The 19,032-nt window shown below is 51.2% G+C and overlaps 2 protein-coding genes across 6 annotated transcripts in view; both read left to right on the top strand.

Annotated features, from left to right (window-relative positions):
- Window positions 1-1,747, top strand: part of ssh2a (slingshot protein phosphatase 2a) — a 44,266-nt gene extending 42,519 nt beyond the window's left edge. For all 3 annotated transcript variants that reach the window (XM_066696252.1, XM_066696250.1, XM_066696251.1), the window contains one exon: window positions 155-1,747. In XM_066696252.1, coding sequence (XP_066552349.1) covers window positions 155-1,447 — 1,293 coding nt within the window. In that variant the 3' untranslated portion in view covers window positions 1,448-1,747. The remainder of the gene's footprint in view (window positions 1-154) is intronic.
- Window positions 1,748-2,733: 986 nt separating this feature from the next.
- Window positions 2,734-18,822, top strand: LOC136718104 (coronin-6). 3 transcript variants are annotated; one of them, XM_066695732.1, is made up of 12 exons: window positions 2,734-3,052; window positions 3,409-3,481; window positions 6,362-6,561; window positions 11,054-11,176; window positions 12,209-12,338; window positions 12,519-12,697; window positions 14,397-14,516; window positions 15,839-15,943; window positions 16,203-16,348; window positions 16,522-16,579; window positions 17,090-17,314; window positions 18,120-18,822. In XM_066695732.1, the coding sequence occupies exons 3-12, from the start codon at window positions 6,364-6,366 to the stop codon at window positions 18,246-18,248; spliced, it is 1,413 nt and encodes a 470-aa protein (XP_066551829.1). In that variant the 5' UTR covers window positions 2,734-3,052; window positions 3,409-3,481; window positions 6,362-6,363; the 3' UTR covers window positions 18,249-18,822. The 3 variants fall into 3 exon arrangements, with proteins under 3 accessions (XP_066551829.1, XP_066551828.1, XP_066551830.1); XM_066695731.1 differs by lacking the exon at window positions 3,409-3,481 and having other exon boundaries at window positions 2,735-3,052; XM_066695733.1 differs by lacking the exons at window positions 3,409-3,481; window positions 14,397-14,516 and having other exon boundaries at window positions 2,736-3,052.
- Window positions 18,823-19,032: the final 210 nt, after the last annotated feature.

Genomic DNA, 19,032 nt, shown 5'->3' on the forward strand with positions numbered 1-19,032 from the left:
ACTTCTCTGTGGCTCTGGTGTGTTCTAACAAATGAGTAATTAATAGCTTATAGGTGCGTATTTATTTAGACAATGCAGGAGAAAGCACCTCTACTGGAAATACCTGTGTGCCATCTTGGCTGTGCCACGTCCTCACCACTGTCTGTCTCCGCAGGATCCCCTGGCACCAGAGGCAGGCTGTGCCGTGCCGCGCTCGCAGTCTGAGAACAGCGTCTCGGTGCGGGACATCGTGACGGAACTGGAGTCCATCACCCACCCGCCCCTGCCTCCCCTGGTGGCCGCCCAGCGCAGGAGCACCGGGGGTGGGGACTCCGGGGAGCCCAGCCCCCCGCTCCTCCCGCCCGCAGACCTGGCCCCTGCTGCGGTGGAGCCCCAGGACTGCCCCAGCCCCCAGCCTGCCCCCAAGTGGCCATGCGGGTCAGTGCGGCGAGTGACCAAGGAGCTGGAACAGCGGCTGAAACAGGAGCTGGACTCCCCCCCGCCGCGACGGCACTCGAATCCCGAGCCCGCCCCCTCTGCCGACCCCGCCCGGCCCGGCCACGGCACGCCACCCTCGCCCCACGCCAGCCCCCCGCCCTCACCCAGGACAGCAGCCCCTGTCACACACAGGCCCGTCAGCCCAGCCGCCTGGCAAGCCTCCCTGGAAGAGCTGGAGGTGTTCACTGCGCGGGAGGAGGTGGAGAACAGAGACTCGACCCCCACGCCCGATCTGTGTGTGTGCCCAGAGGCTGGCACGGACTCCTTCCTGCCTTCCTGCCCCCAACCGCCCCTGCCCTTCCTGCTGCTGGAGGGGGCGACTGAGAACTGCAGTGAAACGGACGCCCCACCAGCACAGGCCCCTCCCCGGCTCCAGCGCAGCACCGAGGAGCTGTGGAGGATCCAGGAGACGCTGCAGGAGCTGCGGGCCTTCCTGTGCGAGGCGGGGGGCCGGGGGGGCGGGGCCGGGGCTGGGGAGGGCACCCCAGGGAAGGTGAGGCAGCGTACCCTGGAGATTGAGGCCCGGATCAGGCAGGCCGGCCTCACGCCCCCCTCCCTCATGAAACGCTCCGCCTCCCTGGCCAAGCTGGGCTGCCTGGAGCTCTCCGCCGATGACCTGTCAGAGTGGGACCCCCACAGACTGTGCCCCGCCGGCCCCCAGCAGCCCAGGGACCCCCCCGAGGACGCCTCCAAGAAGCAGCGCGTGGTGCCCCGGCGCGAGCCCCCGCCCCCCCGCCCCAGCGCCTGTCTCAGGGAGCAGCCCAGCCTGCCCACCTCTCCGCTCCGCGCCCCGGCCTCCCCAGAGAGGGGCGAGGGGTTTTCTCTCAACACTGGAGACGCCCCGCCCCCGGCCCCGTGTCTCGGCGCCCTTGCGGCCAGGCAGCAGCACGGCAGGACGCACCCCCTGCGGAGGCTGAGGAAGAGCGGCGACAAGAAACGGACTGCCAGCTCTCTGTACAACACCATGTGACCCTCCAACTGTGCGTGTCGGGGTGCGCCCCCCCCCCCGTCAGGGTTTCCGGAACAAAACTAAGGGGAGGGGGGGGCTTGTTTCTCAAACGTGCACTTTACTCTGAATTCTGTGGATGTATGTGGGTGTGCATTTGTACATTTTCCGTGTGTATGTTCGGTAAGCCTCTGTGTGTGTGTATGTACTGTATATAGACTGAATTGTAATTGGTTTCTTTTTAATTTCTTGTATAAAAGAAATACTTTTTTTTTTAACCTGTGCTTTAGTTGTGACTATTAAAGATAATTATGATAAAACAAATGCTGAGGTGCACTTTTTTTGTTGCCGTTGGGAAGGAGATCTGGCAGTGGAGCTTGGTCACTCGGCAGTCTCCTTCGATCTCATCGCTCACTTCACCGCTGATGCATGTTAAAAAGCCTGTTTATTCAACGGCTGTAAACTGCTTCATGTTTTCAAAATCCATTACAAGGATACTATACACAATTCAAATTGGACTAGTATTGGGTAGATGCAATGTGTGGACATGGCCGCCTGATGGCGTGCGAGCACCACGGACAGGACGGGGATTCACCGCCGCCCGCTCAGGAACGGGAAGCTCTTCAGTGCGGACGGAGCTGGTGACGTAATAATAAGCGATCCTATTCAAGACGATTAAAAGGGAAACGTCGTTTTCCATTGCACAAGTGTAACGCATTAAAAATGGACTTGATGAGATTATAGCGTGTAAGTGGCGTCACTGTGAAGCACATAGGTAGGGGCTAATGTTCAAAAGTTCATTTGGGAAGTTAAAGGACTAAAAATGGGAGGTCAGGGATGGTTTGGGAATGCCGGCTGAGGGTTGGGATAAGGCTTCTGTGTGGCTTAAACGGAGCATTGAATTACTGGCATAAGTCGAACTGTTTTCCAGGCCTCGACATATTGACCATATAAAGCCCGCTGTGAGGCTCGGGCGTCTGACCTCTGGCTTCACAGGGTTTATAGTTTTAGGGTCACTGTTAGTATTGTGCGACTTGAATAGAGTTTCTACTGTAAATGAGAGCAAAGCAACATTGCTAGGCAGATTATGCATGCGTCACAAATAGCAACGGCTACAGCAGATGGAATGACGGCTGAGAAAAGCCATAAAGGAGATCCATATTTCCGCAGAAAACGAAACATGGTTTTTATAGTCCTGTTTGTCAATGAGAAGCGAGCCTAGTTGCGGTGTACATGCATGCTCCAGCTCGGCCTGCCCGCTGGGGGGCGCGTCACTGAATAACCGCGTGTGCGTGGCGTGTCCCGCACCGCAGAGAGAGAGAGAGAGAGAGAGAGAGAGAGAGAGAGAGCGCCGCTGCTAAAAAGGACTGCTGCCCCCCCTCCTCCTCTCCTCTCCTCCACCGCCTCCCCCTCTCCTGGCAGCCCCCAGACCTCGACACCATCGCGCTGCCACCGACGGGCTTCTCACAGGATACCAGGACCAAATCCCCTGCACACCCGGGGCTGCGAATCCCTCCATTCAGCCGCCCGGAGAAGAGGGACGAGCGGAGCCGCAGGGAGAGGAGAAGAAGAAGAAGAAGAAGAAGAAGAAGAAGAGAAGAAGTAACGGCACCAACCAACTGACACAAGGTGAGTGTCCCCTCCTGGGCTGTAGATCACTTATTTTAATGAGTGACAGCCCCCCCCCCGGCATGCTGGCGCAGCTCGACAGCGGACAGAGGCGAGATCTGTGACACTGCATTTGCAATGGAGCACGGTGGGTTGGTGTGCGGGCTTTGGCCACCTGCATCGAGGTGTGCTGGGGGGCTGGGGGGGGTTTGCTGCATGATGTCTTGTGAAAACGTGAATGCTGGTTTTTATAACGGAATGAGAGCGGGGATCTGTGCTGTAGCCTGGGCGCTAGGGAGAGAGGCTGCTACTTCTATATTAGGAAAGTGACCTCTGTGTCATTCTCTCTCTCTCTCTCTCTCTCTCTCTGGCTGTAGTCTTGTCTTGTCTAAACCGTGCTGCGGGAGGAATGAGGCTCACCATGCGAAGCCTTGCGAATAACAAACCAAGGTGTCTGGCCGATTTACAGCAGCATGGGTCAAGTCAGTTAGGGGTGGCATGCAGGTGGTCGGTGACATGGACTCCAGCTGTCCGGAACAGGTTTTGTATTTGCAAGAGGATGCATATTTTATACACAAGTCAGCTGGAAATCTCACTGAAAGGAAAACTACACAAGCGTGCCCATTGTGAGGTATACTGAAGCTGTGGCATATATTCTTTTGCCAGTTCTCCTTGGTGGCTCTCATTAAATTGTTAAACCTTATGTGGGAGTGTGTGTTGAGCCAGCACAGCTTTCCTCCAGGGGAAGGGTACAATTTGTGAAGGGAACTGCGTAAAAGCTCCGTGTTTTTTACTGAATGGAGGACAGATGGCAGTTAGCAGTTACAGAAAAGCTGGTAGCTATGCAAAGAAAGGTGTCAGAGGTGGAAGCGGAGAGGGGATGGGATGACTAAAGACTGAGGGCTTGGTTTTCAACACTATATGCAGAATCAACAGATATCAGTTGGGTGGGGGGGTTGTATGTTGGCATAGCTTTTTAAAATCCAGCTTAGTGTGGGTGAAAGTCTGGGTCCTACCCACCCGCTTTCAGTGCCATCAAAGCTTGCATAACTGGTGTCAAAAACAGTGTTGGAATCCAGCAGAATCCTTACCTCCAAGACTGGTGGAAAGGGCACTAGATTAAAGCTATTGAAGGTTTCATATAGTATCGGATTGGCATCCATTCTGCTGTGCCTGTATATCCCTGTGGAAGCAGAGCTGTAAAATTAATCGCCGAATAAAAATGAATTAGTACTCTAAGCTGTTCAGCATTGAAAATCTAATCTCCTGTGCGTGTTCATTTGAAATAGAGTTGGGGTAGCAGGGATATGGAGTGTGGTACAATGCGACGTAACTCAGTGAGTTATACAGTGGAGCAAAGTATGTGATACGGCAATTTTAACCCTAGTTAATTGAGTGGCGAGTCTGTGGAAATGAAAATGCTGGGGAAGGGAAGTGAGGTTACGGAGTGGGCGATGCTGTGGTCCGTTGCGGGTGATAACAATTTTGTGGGGTATCAAGGCAGAGAGAGGGAGCTGCAGGTGTTCCAGTTGCAGGCTGAGCAGGGGAGTCCTCAGAGGGCAGAATGAACGGGCGAAGAGGGCAGGAGAGTGAGGGGCAGGTACAGCTAAGTGGATTGGAGGGGCCAACAGGGGATTGAGGGAGAGATGAGGACTGAAGAGTGGACAGGGCAAAGTGATGGGAGGGACAGGCATTTTAAACTGCATGGGATAGGCAGCCATTGAAGTGAAGCCGACATACACAAATACTCACACACTCACACACACATACAAATATAGCAGGGATATAGCATTACAATTATGCTCTCGGTGCGGTCTTACAGCATTACAATGATCCCAGCAGGGCCTGCAGTAATGTTGTCAGCCTCTCTCTGCCACCGAGTGGTTTGGAGTGACCACTGCCCCAGGGGGTGAGTGTGTCTGAAAACAAACAATCAAACTTATATTTAGAAGTCCTTGTTTGCAATTAAGAGGCATCAGACTGGACTGCTGACCTAATGTGGTCATCGGCAGCAGCCACAGCAGAATAGAGCAGCTAAACATAACACCAGATTGTATAAGTGAGTAGGAGTATCTCGCTCGCTGCAATCACAATCCACAGGCACTACCAACCAGCTAACCAATTCAGGGATTGTTCTTACAGAAATAAAGAGGGTTGTGAGCATAGGGGTCTCTGAGCAGCCATAGCCAGTCGGGAACAGTGTACGGGAGTGAAGTAAGGTTTTGGTGCCAGGGTTAATGCTGCTGGTGAGGGATGGTACCTCGGGCGCCAGGCCATCATTCCCTTCTCCCTAATTAGCCACTGACATGCGGGCACAAGGAGTGCCAGCCTCTCCCCGCGTCATAAATCCCACCACGGTGTTGTCTTTGTTTTGGGTCGTTTGTCTTCTTGAGTGCCGAAAGCCCATGACACGGTGCAGCCGAGAAGCATGCGTGTCTGCAAGTGAGTCTCTACTATGGGTGGAGGGAAGCAAGGGAGGTTGGCTCTGTTAGAGGGGCTGTGGTGTTGGGCCAGGCTCGGGGGGGGGGGACATGGACACAATGCCACCTAGGAATGGAAGGGCGAGGCTGTGGAAATGGGCTCAGGGGGTGAGGTTGCTGAGTGGCAGTGCAGTTGCGGGTGATAACAGTTTTGTGGGATTGGAAGGCAGAGAGAGGGTGCCAACATGATGCTATCAATTTGCACCCTTGTAGAAAAATACATATGCACATGTCACATCGAGGGAAAATAATATACATTTTATTTTTTAATGCCTTCTCTTTTTCCTCTGCTTCATGGTACTGTTGTTGTGTGTTCTGTGCATCTGGTGCCCATTTTCCACTTACTGTGTGCCAGTTGTGAATAACGTAGGTACTGCGCACAAGATCGAATGCATTTACTGGACAAACTGCCATCACAGACTGTGTGCGTCTTCTACTTTTTTACATATCCAAATTGTTACCTACACAATTGAAATAGTAGTTAATTAGGCACGATTGCCATGTGTTCAAGGTATCCAGTGACTGTAAAACCTGCAGGATATGTGGATCTCCAGGAACAGGGATGACTACCACTGGTTTATACAGTGCACTATACTGTATCTGCAATACACTTATATTTAATGTGTTGTACACCAGGTATATGTTCTGTGTGAACCCAACAATAGTATATGGTGCATGTAGTATATACTGTGTCTCAGGCTTAAGTACAGTATAGCACATGTAACCGTGCTGTACAGTAGTTATATACTGTTAAAACTCTGACAAGAGTCTCAGAGAGCCGTTAAGAGACACATTAATGCCCAACCTGCACTAATCTGAGCTCGTCTCTGTTGTCCCTCTGTCTGTCCAGCCATGAGCCGCAGGGTCGTGCGTCAGAGCAAATTCCGCCATGTGTTCGGACAGCCGGTCAAAGCGGACCAGGCTTATGAAGACATCCGCGTGTCCAAGGTGACGTGGGACAGCTCGTTCTGCACAGTGAACCCCAAATTCCTGGCCATCATCGTGGAGTCCAGCGGGGGGGGCGCCATCCTCGCTCTGCCCCTCTCCAAGGTCAGTCACAGTGTTACTGTTGTTGGGGGATGGGGGGGGGTGTTTGGCAGAACTGTGTGTGGAGGAGGCACTGGATTAAAACATGACATTGTTACTACCGAACATCCAAGATGAGCTGGTGATGGCCTTTGCAGAATTTAGATCACAGTGTTCCAAAGCGTGGGGCGTTGCGCTTCCCATTGTGGGATTCAGCGTGCGCCCACCCCCACCAACAGGAGTAGTGTTCCCTTAACAATAGTCACTGTTGTCTTGTCTGGGGGGCTCAGACAGAATTCCTTTTAGTTCAGAGATACCTACCCTGACCTGTCCTGAGGCAGAGGCCGGCACAGCCTCTGAAGGAAGCAGCCAGAGCTTTGAAAGCGGTGCAGTGTGGGACGGGGGGGGCAGAGGAGCGGGTGCACAGCTGGCACAGGAATCTGTAGCGGCCTGTTTGTCCAGGAGTCCCAGTCCCTCAGCGCCACCCCCCACCCCCTCTGTCACACCAGAGTCGAGTTTCAGCCAGGAGACAGGCAGATAGATCCCAGAGCCTCCCCAAAGCCAGACGCAGCCCGGCCACGATGGAGGATCCTGGCCTGTTTTCTTACCTCACTGCCACAAACCTCGCGAGCAACACTTTGTGGGGGAAGTGTTTGTGGCAGTCTCTTGTAGCCTAGACTACACGTAGAAGCAGATTTCTTTCATAGTGTGGCAGTGGGGTTTGTATGCATGTCAAGTCGCCATTGGACCCAAAAAGCTGATCAAATTTTGCACAGTAATTTCTTCAGGCAGGTTTTCTCCTCACGGTTTCCCCTGTGCTTATACTTCACATTGCCTTCGCTTTATCACAGGCTTTCTATTGGTGTGTATCGTGGTTTACTGCTCTCTATGTCTGCCTGCTGAACTGATTTCCTTCACCATATTTTGGACCGTTGCAAGAGGGGACAATAATTCTGTGCCAGTCGGAAGACATTTTGTAATTATTATGCGAGGCCAGATCTTGGGAATCCACACACAGCCACACAGCATTCAGAATCAGTGTTATGTGTTACATGCAGTAAACGTGCATTAATTACAACATACATGTCAATTTCTGTACCCATTGTATACGTCTGTCAAATTTACCACAGTGATTGGCAAACTCAAACAGTACCTCTCCTGCCTTCTAGTACAGGACACACGAATTCTCACAGCTCGAGTTTCAAACAGGGCAGGAGTTTAGTTGCAAAGTCATTTCTGAAACATCATCCAGGGTCACTGTATAAACCCCTTTGGAATGGCTGATGTAAAATGTGTCATGTATCCATTTTCTGCACCTTTATGAATAGAAATGAAGCAACAGGCTGTGAAAATCACTTTGCACACCAACATCCTGGCTAGTCCCTTGTCAATCTGTTACTGTGCTGTACTCCTTATATACTCTCAACCGCTCTCTTGCTTCCTCCCTCTGTGCCGTGCTTGTTCTTTCTGTTCTGTTCTGTCCTCTTGCATCACCTCCCTCAGACATGTAACCGGTACAGCAATCCTGGCTAAGGAAGCTCTGTCCTATTTCTATAGAGAAAATTACTCATAGCAACAGACTGCTACATGGCACTCCTGTCAAAACAAATTATAGATAAAACGCTTCCATGCTGGCAGTGTTGTGTCCGTCGCTGTGCAATCGCACATCCAACGCACTGCGAGTCATACACAAGGGTGCACCAAGGCAGCTGGTCTGAAGTGCCGCTACAGTGTGCCCCCTGGGCTCTGGGCTCAGCTCTCTGCTCTCGTCGCGCGTACAGTGCGATTGCTGACCCCTCACCGTGTGGAAATACGTGTGAGTCAGGGAGAAGCTATTTAAGAAATGGGCTGGCGAGTCAGTGCCTGATGGGCCTGGCACAGCTGTGGGCGTCCAGAGCCTGACGGCGTCTGTCTGTCAGAGAGCCCAGAGCCAGGCCGCCGCGGCACTCACAGCTGCCAGCCGGCCCCCATTATTTACTTCCTTACTATAGGCCTCGCCGCCTGTCTGCTCCTCCGCTCTTGCCTCTAGTGCCCACCGGACTAGTCACTCAGCTCTGACCAGTAGCCCTCCCTCCTGCTCCTAAACCCTTGATGTGTTGAGCACAAACTCAAAATACATTTATGTTATGTCTTTCCATCACGGCTGTGTTTTGTGTGATTTTTGAAACAATGTCATGTTGGGTTTTACATTTGAAATCTAGAGGAAGACACCGGTGCCAGCCAATCGGATTAAATCTCAAAAGAAAAGAAAAGCCGCACACAAGATTAAAAGTAGTACATTTTATTAAGGAAGAACAATCAGTGTTGTTATGTCTCAGTTTCAGTTCGTCCTGATAAAGGCTATCTAGCCGAAACATTGTCGGATTGCTTGTTTTTGCACAATAAAATGTATTATAAGGAGTGTGCGGCTTTTCTTTTCTTTTGGGTTTAACATTTGAGCCAAAACTCAGTGTTTTATCATTCTTGTTTAGATTATTTTTTAATTGTACAACACCTTGATATGCTTTGCATTTACATTTTTATAAAATAAAGATATAATTAATGTTATTATGATTGATTATAATTATTATTAGTCGCTCCACCCTAATAACTAGCTGTCACTGACTCTCTTTCAAATCAATTCAATTCAATTCAATCCTGTTCAATTCCAAAAAGCTTATTGGCAAGACTAATTGAAATTAGTGTTGCCAAAGTATTGACAGACAGGTCCAGTGCTCAAGAACAGGGCAATGGGGAACAATAAATACAGGAATTATACATTTGAACATTTCTCACTCTTTCCCTCTCTCCCCCTCTCTCTGCTGGTCCCACAGGTCTAACACCTAGACCACAATCTTTCTATCTAATCCTTAGGCTTGACAGATTGCTTCTGAAACCCAAATAGAGCTCTCTCTGGTGTCAGCACTTCAATGTGCAAACTCCATTTCACACACACACACACACACACACACACACAGAGACAGTGTGAAAGGGGGAAGGAGTGTGTCTGTATTTTACATGTCGTCCATCTCCAGTATCCAGTGTCCTCTAACAGTCAAGAAACGCAAGGGGCCATTCCTGCTTTATAGCCTTTTTATGAAACTCTCTCCCTCTACCTCTCTCTCTCTCTCTCTCTCTCTCTCTCTCTCTCTCTCTCTCTCAATGCTGAGTCGCCCTCATGGAAGAGATAAATAGATCCTGAGAGTAGGAGGCGGCTAAAAATATCCCCTTTCCCCCTGATCGCCACAGAGCAAAAGAAAAACTCCCTTTTCATCACCCCATCGCGGCTCTATAAATACACGCACTGGTCTGGAGGGAGGGGGGAGGTGGTCTGGCCCTGGCATACAAGGCCTCTTCACTCTGATGTAAGGGAGAGCTGGCATTTCAAGGAAGTGACATCACGCCTCTGGGGACAGCTCAGGCCTACTCCCCCGTGGGCTGATGGGACCTCAGGGGCTTAGGGGCTGAAGTGGGAGCTGGAGGATTCTGGTACTGGGCTCTGGGGGTTTCCCAAGCCAGGCAGGCGGCGAAAATGAAGCCCACAGTGTCGAACACCCGCTGTGGAAACAGGACTGCGATTGCCAAGTGTCAGAGCGTCAGGAGGAGAGCGAGCAGAAGGCTGTCTGCCACCTGATGCAGTAAAATGTTTCACACTGAGACTGTCTGTCTGATGGCACATTCAGTCAGCCATTCATTAATTCATTCATTTAATATATATATGTATGTAAGTTTAAAAATAGCTGGCGCTCCAATAGTTTTAATAAATCTTAAATGCGGGGTCCCTTATCCCAGGGATTTTATATAGAACAATTATCCGGTCAAGGAAGGATGGACAGCAGCTCCTGTCTAAAAACAGTCCACATTCACCGATGTCTCAAAAATTATTTATTAGAGAAAAAGTGAACGTCATATTGCTTACGCGTTTTGACTTATCTTCCACAGAGAATCAAATTTTTTTTAATTTAATTTTTATTCAGTGCATGGTCTCCAGTTTAAATTATATATTCCGTAGATATGGGATGTATTAGTATGGCTTCACATTGCAGCCTAGACCAAACCCAAAAACGCTGACCTGCCCACAAACCACCAAATGTGTGTGTGTGTGTGTGTTTGTTTGTTTATTCATTAATTCATTAGAAGTTGAAAGTGGTTACTCACAATACAATTAACTGCAACAGGGTATCAATTTGTAATTGGCGACTGGCTGGGGTATCGTAGAGTTCTGCTTTGGTCCTGGCCTTGATCTGTAATAGATTCCCAAGGACCAGGGCTGGCTGTGCCCACTATGTTGTGTATAACCTTCACAAAAAGCAGAAAACATGAACAGCGAGAAAAATATGTACCGTTTGATCCCCCAGACCCCAGAGCCTCTCCTAGCCTGCCAGATAGACAGATAAATTAAAACACCGGCACAGTGGGCCTCCACTATCAGCAAACAAACTCTTCATGTCTTTCTTGTTCTTTCTTGGGCTCTTTGGTGCTCATACAGATGTAATGGTGCAGTGGGGATGGTGACACAGTGTGTTGTGTGTTACAGACAGGCCGGGTGGACAAGAACTACCCGCTGGTGGTGGGTCACACGGGCCCCGTGCTCGACATTGATTGGTGCCCGCACAACGACAACATCCTGGCCAGCGGCTCCGAGGACTGCACTGCCATGGTAAGGGGGACGGGGAGAGTTGGGGGGTGGTTGGGGTGGCAATTATAATGCGACAAAAATGTCACACATGATTCTCCTGCCCTGCCTGGAGTCAGCCTGCAGGGGGCAGTATTATTTTGCCAACAACAACAAAAATGAGTTGCTTTCCCCTGACCTGAGTTCGTGTTGGAAGCTGCACTAGAGGGCACCTTGAGCCCAGTCTGGCACAGGCCCCCTCTCTCTCTCTCTCTTAGGACCCCCCCCCCTTCTGTAACAATGCCACTGGCTGCCCTCGATACGCCATAGGTTGCCATGGCTGCTGTTGTGGCTGCTGCTGCTGTTGTTGTTGATGTGGAGATGGCGCGCAGGTTGCTGTAAACAGAGCATCATCCTGCCCCTGTAACTACCCCACCCCCCACAGACACCGAAACCCCCTGAGCACAAACACACCGAGACACCGGTGGCAAACTCATCCCAGACATGCCTATTATTTTTAGACAATGCAGCTGGCCGACAATGAGTGTGTTTGTCCGAGGCAGGCGATCCCCAGGGGAGGGGGAGGAGGAGGAGGAGGAGGAGGAGGATGAGTGGGGGGGGTTGTGCAGCTGTTCTCTCTCTGGCACTGAGTCTGTTTGTCCCAAAGTCCTGCCATGCTGTGTTAATGTTACCCCTGAATCCTGAGAAATAGATAATTCTGTGTGTATAAGTGGCGGATGAGTCACATATGGCCTCAGAGCGCCAGGTTAAGTTTTGCACTTCAGTCCGGTAGAAGAGGGAGGTTTGTGCTGACCCCTACTGGTAGGGCTGGTGCCCCCAGTAGGAACACCGGGGCTTTATTTTACATTCAACTCCGGGAACTGGGCTCAATACCTGGAAGGAGAATTTACAGGGGATCCCTAATCTGTTGTCAGTCTCGTATAATTTATTGTCGTTTTGGCGTGATCTGATTTCCACGTTACAGTTCACAAGTACACCAGTACTGCTTTAACACCAGTAGGCCAAGAGAGAGTCCCCACTCGCGGTTTGTTAACAGTGCCCCCGGCCCCCCCGCAGGTATGGCAGATCCCAGACTACACGCCAGTGCGGCCACTCACCGAGCCCATCGTCACGCTTGAGGGGCACTCCAAGAGGGTGGGCATCGTCAGCTGGCACCCTACCGCCCGCAACATCCTCCTGACCGCAGGTACGTTGGCCCGCGCACCTCGCACCAATGCCAACCCCCAGCCATCTGACCAGCCCAGGCTCTGTCACTTACTCCCCCATTAGAACTAACCCTAGCATCAATGCTCTACCACTAACACTGTCCTCTCGATCTCTCTTCCTCCCTCCCTTTCTCTCTCTCTCTACTCTCTCCCCTCGCCAGGCAGTGACAATCTGATCATAATCTGGAACGTGGGCACGGGGGAGCCCCTGCTGTCTATGGACGACCACCCCGACCTCATCTACAACGTCAGCTGGAACCGCAACGGCAGCCTGTTCTGCACCACCTGCAAGGACAAGAAAGTGCGTGTCATTGACCCCCGCAAGAGAGAGGTCATCGCGGTAAGGCCTGAAATGGGGGGGGCTTATCTGCCGCTCACACCTGGGGCCTCACCTGTGCGTGGCCTCGGCCCACCTGCATGAACGCAGTGTCGCCCGTGCATGACTGGCAGCAGGGCAGAGGTGACTGGACCTTTGCACCCTGTATGACCACATTCTGACATCCTCACCTGGCTTGAGTCTACATCACCTGCACTCTGTAACCCGGCTTGAGCTGCATGGAGCCGCTGCGCATGGGCTGGTGCACTTCGGGGGTCAGACTACCCTGGAAACCCGGGGAGTTGTTCGGCACCTGCATGGTAGGAAGTACAGCGGCCCGCATGGCTCTCGAGAAAACCTGTACGTATCCTCATCCTCACTGTTACATCCACATCTGTGCCTTTGTGTATCTCACCCCACGGAGAGACTCACCTGCTACGTTTCCTTGCCTCCACTACTGTCTCTCGAGCCAAACCCTAACCCTGACCCACACCCTGCACCCCATCCTGCCCTTTCTCTCCCTCCATGGCCAGTGAACCTGCCCGTCTCCCTCTCAGACCCACATGGAAAATGGTCTTCATTGGCTTGCCAGTCTAATGGTTTTTGCCTCCTCTGTTTGTACCCTTTAATGCAGGGTGGATAAATTGTATACACTAGCACATTTTCTCTGACCCCAAAATACATGACAACATGTTTTTTGTCATTACTAATTGAATTACAATGCACGTCTGTTTATACTTTCAATGAAATGTGATTTTAACTTTTCCTTTATTTTATTTGTACAAAAATACATTTCATAAACACAATTTTCCCAGATTTTGTGACCCTATTTCTTTCTGGTGTGACTCCAAATGGTTGGGAACCTCGGAGGGTGTGGGGGTGACCTGAGACCCAGCCTTTGTCACTTGCCTGGAGATGCATCTTACCTGTGCTCCAGGACTGCAACCCCTGCATGCTGCCTGCTCACACTCACACCTGATTGGTTTTGCATTGTGTGTCTGTTTCTCTCCTGCACTCCGCTGCTCAACCAATGGGAGCAGGAGAGGGAGAGGGCGCACGAGGGCTCTCGGCCAATGAGAGGGCTGTTTCTGAGCGACGGGAAGGTCTTCACGACGGGGTTCAGCCGGATGAGCGAGAGGCAGCTGGCCCTGTGGGACCCGGTATGGCCAGGGCACAGTGAGGGGCGAGGGGAGGCCCCACAAGGTCGACACACAGATAGGGGTACACACACAAATGTGCCATAAACACACACATCTGTGTTTCAGTGCTAGGAGCAGGGCAGAGCAAAGAGGTCTATGCCCTGACTCTCCAGACAGAGAGCAAGAGGGACAGAGCTGTGGTGGAAATGGCCTAATTTATTTAATTACTTATTTAAGCACTAGATTTTATCTGAAAAAAAAGGTTTTCCATGCACTGTGTCTTGGGGGATCATCTAGCCTGTCCAAATCCCTCTCTGCCTCTACCCCTCCACAGCAGCCCCCTGTATATTACCCAGCCTGGCCCCTCGCCCCCTCACCAGCCACCAGACAAGATACCCTCACTCTGCAAGGCTGGGGGGCCTCTGTCTCTGGCCGTGACCCCCTCATCTCCCTTGAGAAACGAGCCCTGGAAACGAGTGGTGACAGACAGATTGCAGTGTTGGCTGCGACTGATTGAGTAACAGCCTGTGTATTTTGGCCAGGAAATAACAGTATTCGCCCCCCATGGCGTCTTTGTGTTGTAGGAGAGACTCACCCCCCACGAGGGCATCAGGCCCATGCGCGCCATCTTCACCCGCAACGGGAACATCTTCACCACAGGATTCACCCGCATGAGCCAGAGGGAGCTGGGACTCTGGGACCCGGTAAAATGGCACTGGTGCCCGTGTGGGAGATCCAAGCTTGGCCCACTAACCCCCCTGCCCAACCCGCTCCCCACACCCTGGGGAACCTCCTGCCCATTGCGGGGGGGAGGGAGAACTTCACCCGGGCACGTGTGACCGTGTGCATATTTGTGTGCCGGCAGCATGGTGTCGGGTGCGGTGCAGGGTGCCGCGTGAGTTGAATGTCAGTGTTCTAGGTGAGCACAGTCTCTGAGCGCTGTGTACCAGGGAGCTGGGTTACCGCAGGGGCGTCCCTAAGGAAGCATGCTCTCGAGAATAAACCCACCAGGTCACAACAAGCACAGGGAACGGGCTCAGGTCAGACAAGACGAGTCTCACAGGAAATGACAGGTTAGACATGATGTTCACAAGACAATTTCCAACTGGGTTTACGCATGGCTTGCTGTGGTTTTAAATGTATGTTTTTTAGTGATCTGTCTGTCTGTATGTCTGTCTATTATCTGTCTATCTATCATATAATTTGAACAGATTTGAATTGTTGGTTGTTGTGGATGATCTGTTTTGGGTAGGAGGGGGTATTGTTCTCGGTCGTGGCTGACGTTAACACCTCTGAAGTGTACGCCGTGCTGCTCTGATGATTACTGTAATTCACTGATGATTCAAGGTTATTTTAAAAACTATCTTTCCATTAATATACGTACCTGCAGCTCAAAAACAAATGCATCCAAAATAATATACAGGTGTTCTTGTGAATGACCACAATCAGCAAGATTTCTACTTATTCTTACACAAGCTATATTTCCAGCCCTTTGTTCAAAACCTGGAAACCTCTTGTGGCTGTTATAGAGACGTTGTATTTTATTTCTCCCGGCTGTGGAATGGATTGAAAGTTCCAGAATGCCCTCCAATGATGGCGACTGGGGCCTTGAAAACCTGTTCTCTTACTCTGATGTTCGAGTGGAGCCCGGCTTGATCTGACTGGATTTATTTCTCTGAAACGTGCACTGTATTGTCTGTCAGTGTTGCCACTGCACAGAGCCTCCTATAATCTCTTTAGCCATGGCCAGCACAGTGTCTAACTATCACTTGGGTGCAGTCAGTAGACCCCCATTGTTGGAGCCAAAGGTAAGTGCGAGAATACTGTGTCTCTTTCTCTCTCTTCTTCCATCTTGTCCTATTCTCTAATCTCTGAAATACTTCTATGTATCCCTCCTTCCCTTCCTCTCTCTCTCTCTCTCTTTCTCCCTCTTCCTCCATCTCTATCCCACCCTCCCTCCTTCTCTTTTGCTTTCCCTCCACTCCCCTCTCTCCCTTGCTCACTCCACATCTTTCTCTCTCTCCAGACAAATTTCGAGGAGCCTATAGCCCTCCAGGAAATGGACACCAGCAATGGCGTCCTGCTGCCCTTGTATGACTGTGACACCAACATTGTGTATCTGTGTGGCAAGGTACCGTCCTCTCTCTCCTCTCTCCAGCTCTTTTGTCTTCTGCACTGTCTTTCCTGTTGTGTCATTTCCTGCTTTCCTACCTGCATGTCTGTGTTATCCTTGTTCTCTGACAGGCTAAATACAGTATTGATGCAGAAAAAATTAAAGTGTCTGGGGGTGTTTTCAGAATGATCTTGACAGGGGCTCTGAAACTGGGCAGCCCAGCCGTCACTTTCCCACTCCCAGCTCTCCCTCTCTCCCCTCCCTCTCTCTCTCTCAGGGGGACAGCAGTATTCGGTATTTCGAGATCACAGATGAGCCCCCCTATGTGCACTACCTCAGCACCTACAGCAGCAAGGAACCTCAGAGGGGCATGGGCTTCATGCCCAAACGGGGACTGGATGTCAGCAAGTGTGAGATCGCCAGGTCTGTCTGCCTGGTTGCCTGTCTGTCTGCCTGTTTGCCATGTTCTAGATCAATTAGTCTGTCAAGTCAGGAAGTCGTTCAGTCAGTCAGTGTGTGTGTCAGTCAGTCAGTGAGTGTGCCGGTCAGTCAGTGAGTGCCCGTATGTTTACTGATCACGCCTCCCCCCCTACCAGGCTGTACAAGCTGCACGAGAGGAAGTGTGAGCCCATCCAGATGACGGTGCCACGGAAGGTCAGTGCTTCCAGTCTCACTGCACACACCGTAGGGGGGAGTTGCTCCTCCACACAGACACTCGATCTGCCTGTATCTGTAACTGAGACTGGACAGGCGAGGGCTCAGAGTACTCGAAGGTCCAGACAGTTTTATGTTTTACTGGCATGACATGCTCTTGCCAAGGCATTTACAGCCACACAGTGCTGTAATAGTAAAGGCATCAGTAACACTGTAGCACAGTGGTGCTCAGAGTGGTGCCCGGGGGCCTTTTTGTTGCCTCTGAGGGCAGGCTGCCGGGCCTGGCACAGCTTGTTCTTCACAGAGTGTGTTATATCAATTACTCTGCTAATAAAGCTTGAATTTGAATGTGTCACCTCATGGCCGGGGATTGTGGGGTTTACTGCAACAGGACTACTGAACAATACTGGAACATAACCTCCTTGACACTGCTTCGCTACGACTTCCAAATATGCCTCAACTCTTTCTTTGATTCCGGCCCCCGACTCCCTCCCTCTCTCCTTCCCTCAGTCGGATCTGTTCCAGGACGACCTGTACCCCGACACGGCGGGCCCTGAGCCGGCTCTGGAGGCCGAGGACTGGCTGGAGGGGAAGGATAGCGACCCCGTTCTCATCTCCCTGCGGGACGGTTACGTGCCGGCAAAGAACCGCGAGCTGAAGGTGGTAAAGAAAAACATCCTGGACAGCCGCCCCGCCCCCCGCCGCAGCATGTCCTCCTGCGACGGCACCTTTGCGGTGAGTGTCTCTAGCTCTCTCTCTCTCTCTCTCTCTCTCTCTCTCTCTCTCTCTCTATGTCTTTCTCTATTTCTCTGTCTTTCTCCTCCCTCTCAGTCTGCCTCTCTCTTTCTCTCTGTCTGTATCCTTCCTCTTCTATCAGTTATGGGCATCAGAGGCACTGTTGTGGTGAATCACCGCTAGCCACCACACCTCCTCCCTCGTTCTCTCTCTGTCTCTTTCACTCTGTCTCCCTCGTCTCCTGGCTGTCAAAGCATGACAATGTGGTCGGGTGTGGGTGGATTTTTTATTTTTATTTTCATGTCTTGTTTTACCAGCTTAAGGTTACTGATTTGTCCCATTCAGAACAGCTGTCATATCGATTTGATAGACATATCTGGAAGTTACCTCCCAGTGCATTCTCATGCCGAAACACATTTCCAGGGGCTGTAAAGAGTTGTGGAGTCTCAGACATAAACTACCAGCAGACTCTTTCTCCTCCCCAGACAGACACGCAGACAGAGACAGACACGCATCTGGGCTCAGTCAGCACACACACACACACACACACATACTGTAAATGTGTCAGTTAGTTTCTCAACAAGCGCCTCTACACGCCCTCTGTGTTTTCCACCATCTCTGTTTCTTCACTTTCTCGACCCAATCCTAAATCTCTTTCCTTGTCCCTCCTCTCCCTATCCCTTCTCTCTCTCTCCCCCTCCTTTCTCTCCTGTACCCGAACATTTTGTCCTCCTCTCGATCTTTCCTTCCTTTTCTTCCCTGTCTCTGTCCCCCCCGCCCCCCGCCCCCCCCCATGTCTCTCCAGCCCCAGCAGGTGATGTTTGAGAAATTGGTCGAGGAGATCCAGAATCTGAAGGCCACAGTTCAGTCTCAGGAGAAGCGAATCTGTGATCTGGAGAACAAGCTCTCCAAATTCACCAATGGCACTGCATAACACCCCCCCCACCCACCCAAAATACTCCCCTGGAACCCTGCCTGTCTCAGCCTGACCCCCCCGAAATGCATCATCCTCCCTACAACACACACTGTCCCTCGCAAGACCCGCCTACACCCCATGTAGCCTGCCTATATACACACACACTGCCACCCCCAGCCTCCACTTTGCTCCAGCGTAACTCCCCACTACATACCACCATGGTCCCCGACAATTCACATCATTCTTCTATCACTGGGTTGTTTGAGCTGTTGCCATGTCCCCCCCCCAAAAAAAATCTGCACCACAATTTCCACCCCCTCCCAAACATCTCCAGCATTATCCCCTAACCCCCAGTCTTGAGGATGTTGGCCGTCCGCACCCCCTCTCCTTCCTATTCTCATGTACAGTACAGATACACTGGACCTTAAAGCATTTTAGAATAATAAACATATATTGTAAATATTCCAAAGAGAAAAAAAGAGAAAAAAAAAATGAAAAAAGAACAATAAACAAAAAAGGAAGAGTTTTGGTGTTCTGTAAAAAGGTGATCTACAAGAGAAAAAAATAAAGACAAACTTTTTTTTAAAGCTGACACTTCTAATTGCTTTTCTTTTCTGGTGCAGTAATGACTCTCCTTCATGTTCTAACCTCAGCGACATTCCTCCCCAGCTGTCCCAGGAGTCATGTGCCTATAGAGAGGGTCTTATTCCTGTTGACCCCGGGTACAGTGCTGTGGTACAGGGGCTGTGTGGGACGTCAGGTGGGGAACATACGTGTTCAATGTTAGCAGCTTTGACAAAAC

This window comes from Amia ocellicauda, chromosome 22, assembly GCF_036373705.1.
Source record: "Amia ocellicauda isolate fAmiCal2 chromosome 22, fAmiCal2.hap1, whole genome shotgun sequence".
Taxonomy (NCBI): domain Eukaryota; kingdom Metazoa; phylum Chordata; class Actinopteri; order Amiiformes; family Amiidae; genus Amia; species Amia ocellicauda.

Excerpts from the sequence above, each read along its gene's own strand:
- LOC136718104 (XM_066695732.1), top strand. The coding sequence starts at position 6,364 with ATGAGCCGCAGGGTCGTGCGTCAGAGCAAATTCCGCCATGTGTTCGGA. Across the intron at positions 14,517-15,838 it reads AGCTGGGACTCTGGGACCCG|ACAAATTTCGAGGAGCCTAT; the intron begins GTAAAATGGCAC and ends CTCTCTCTCCAG. Across the intron at positions 16,580-17,089 it reads AGATGACGGTGCCACGGAAG|TCGGATCTGTTCCAGGACGA; the intron begins GTCAGTGCTTCC and ends TCCTTCCCTCAG.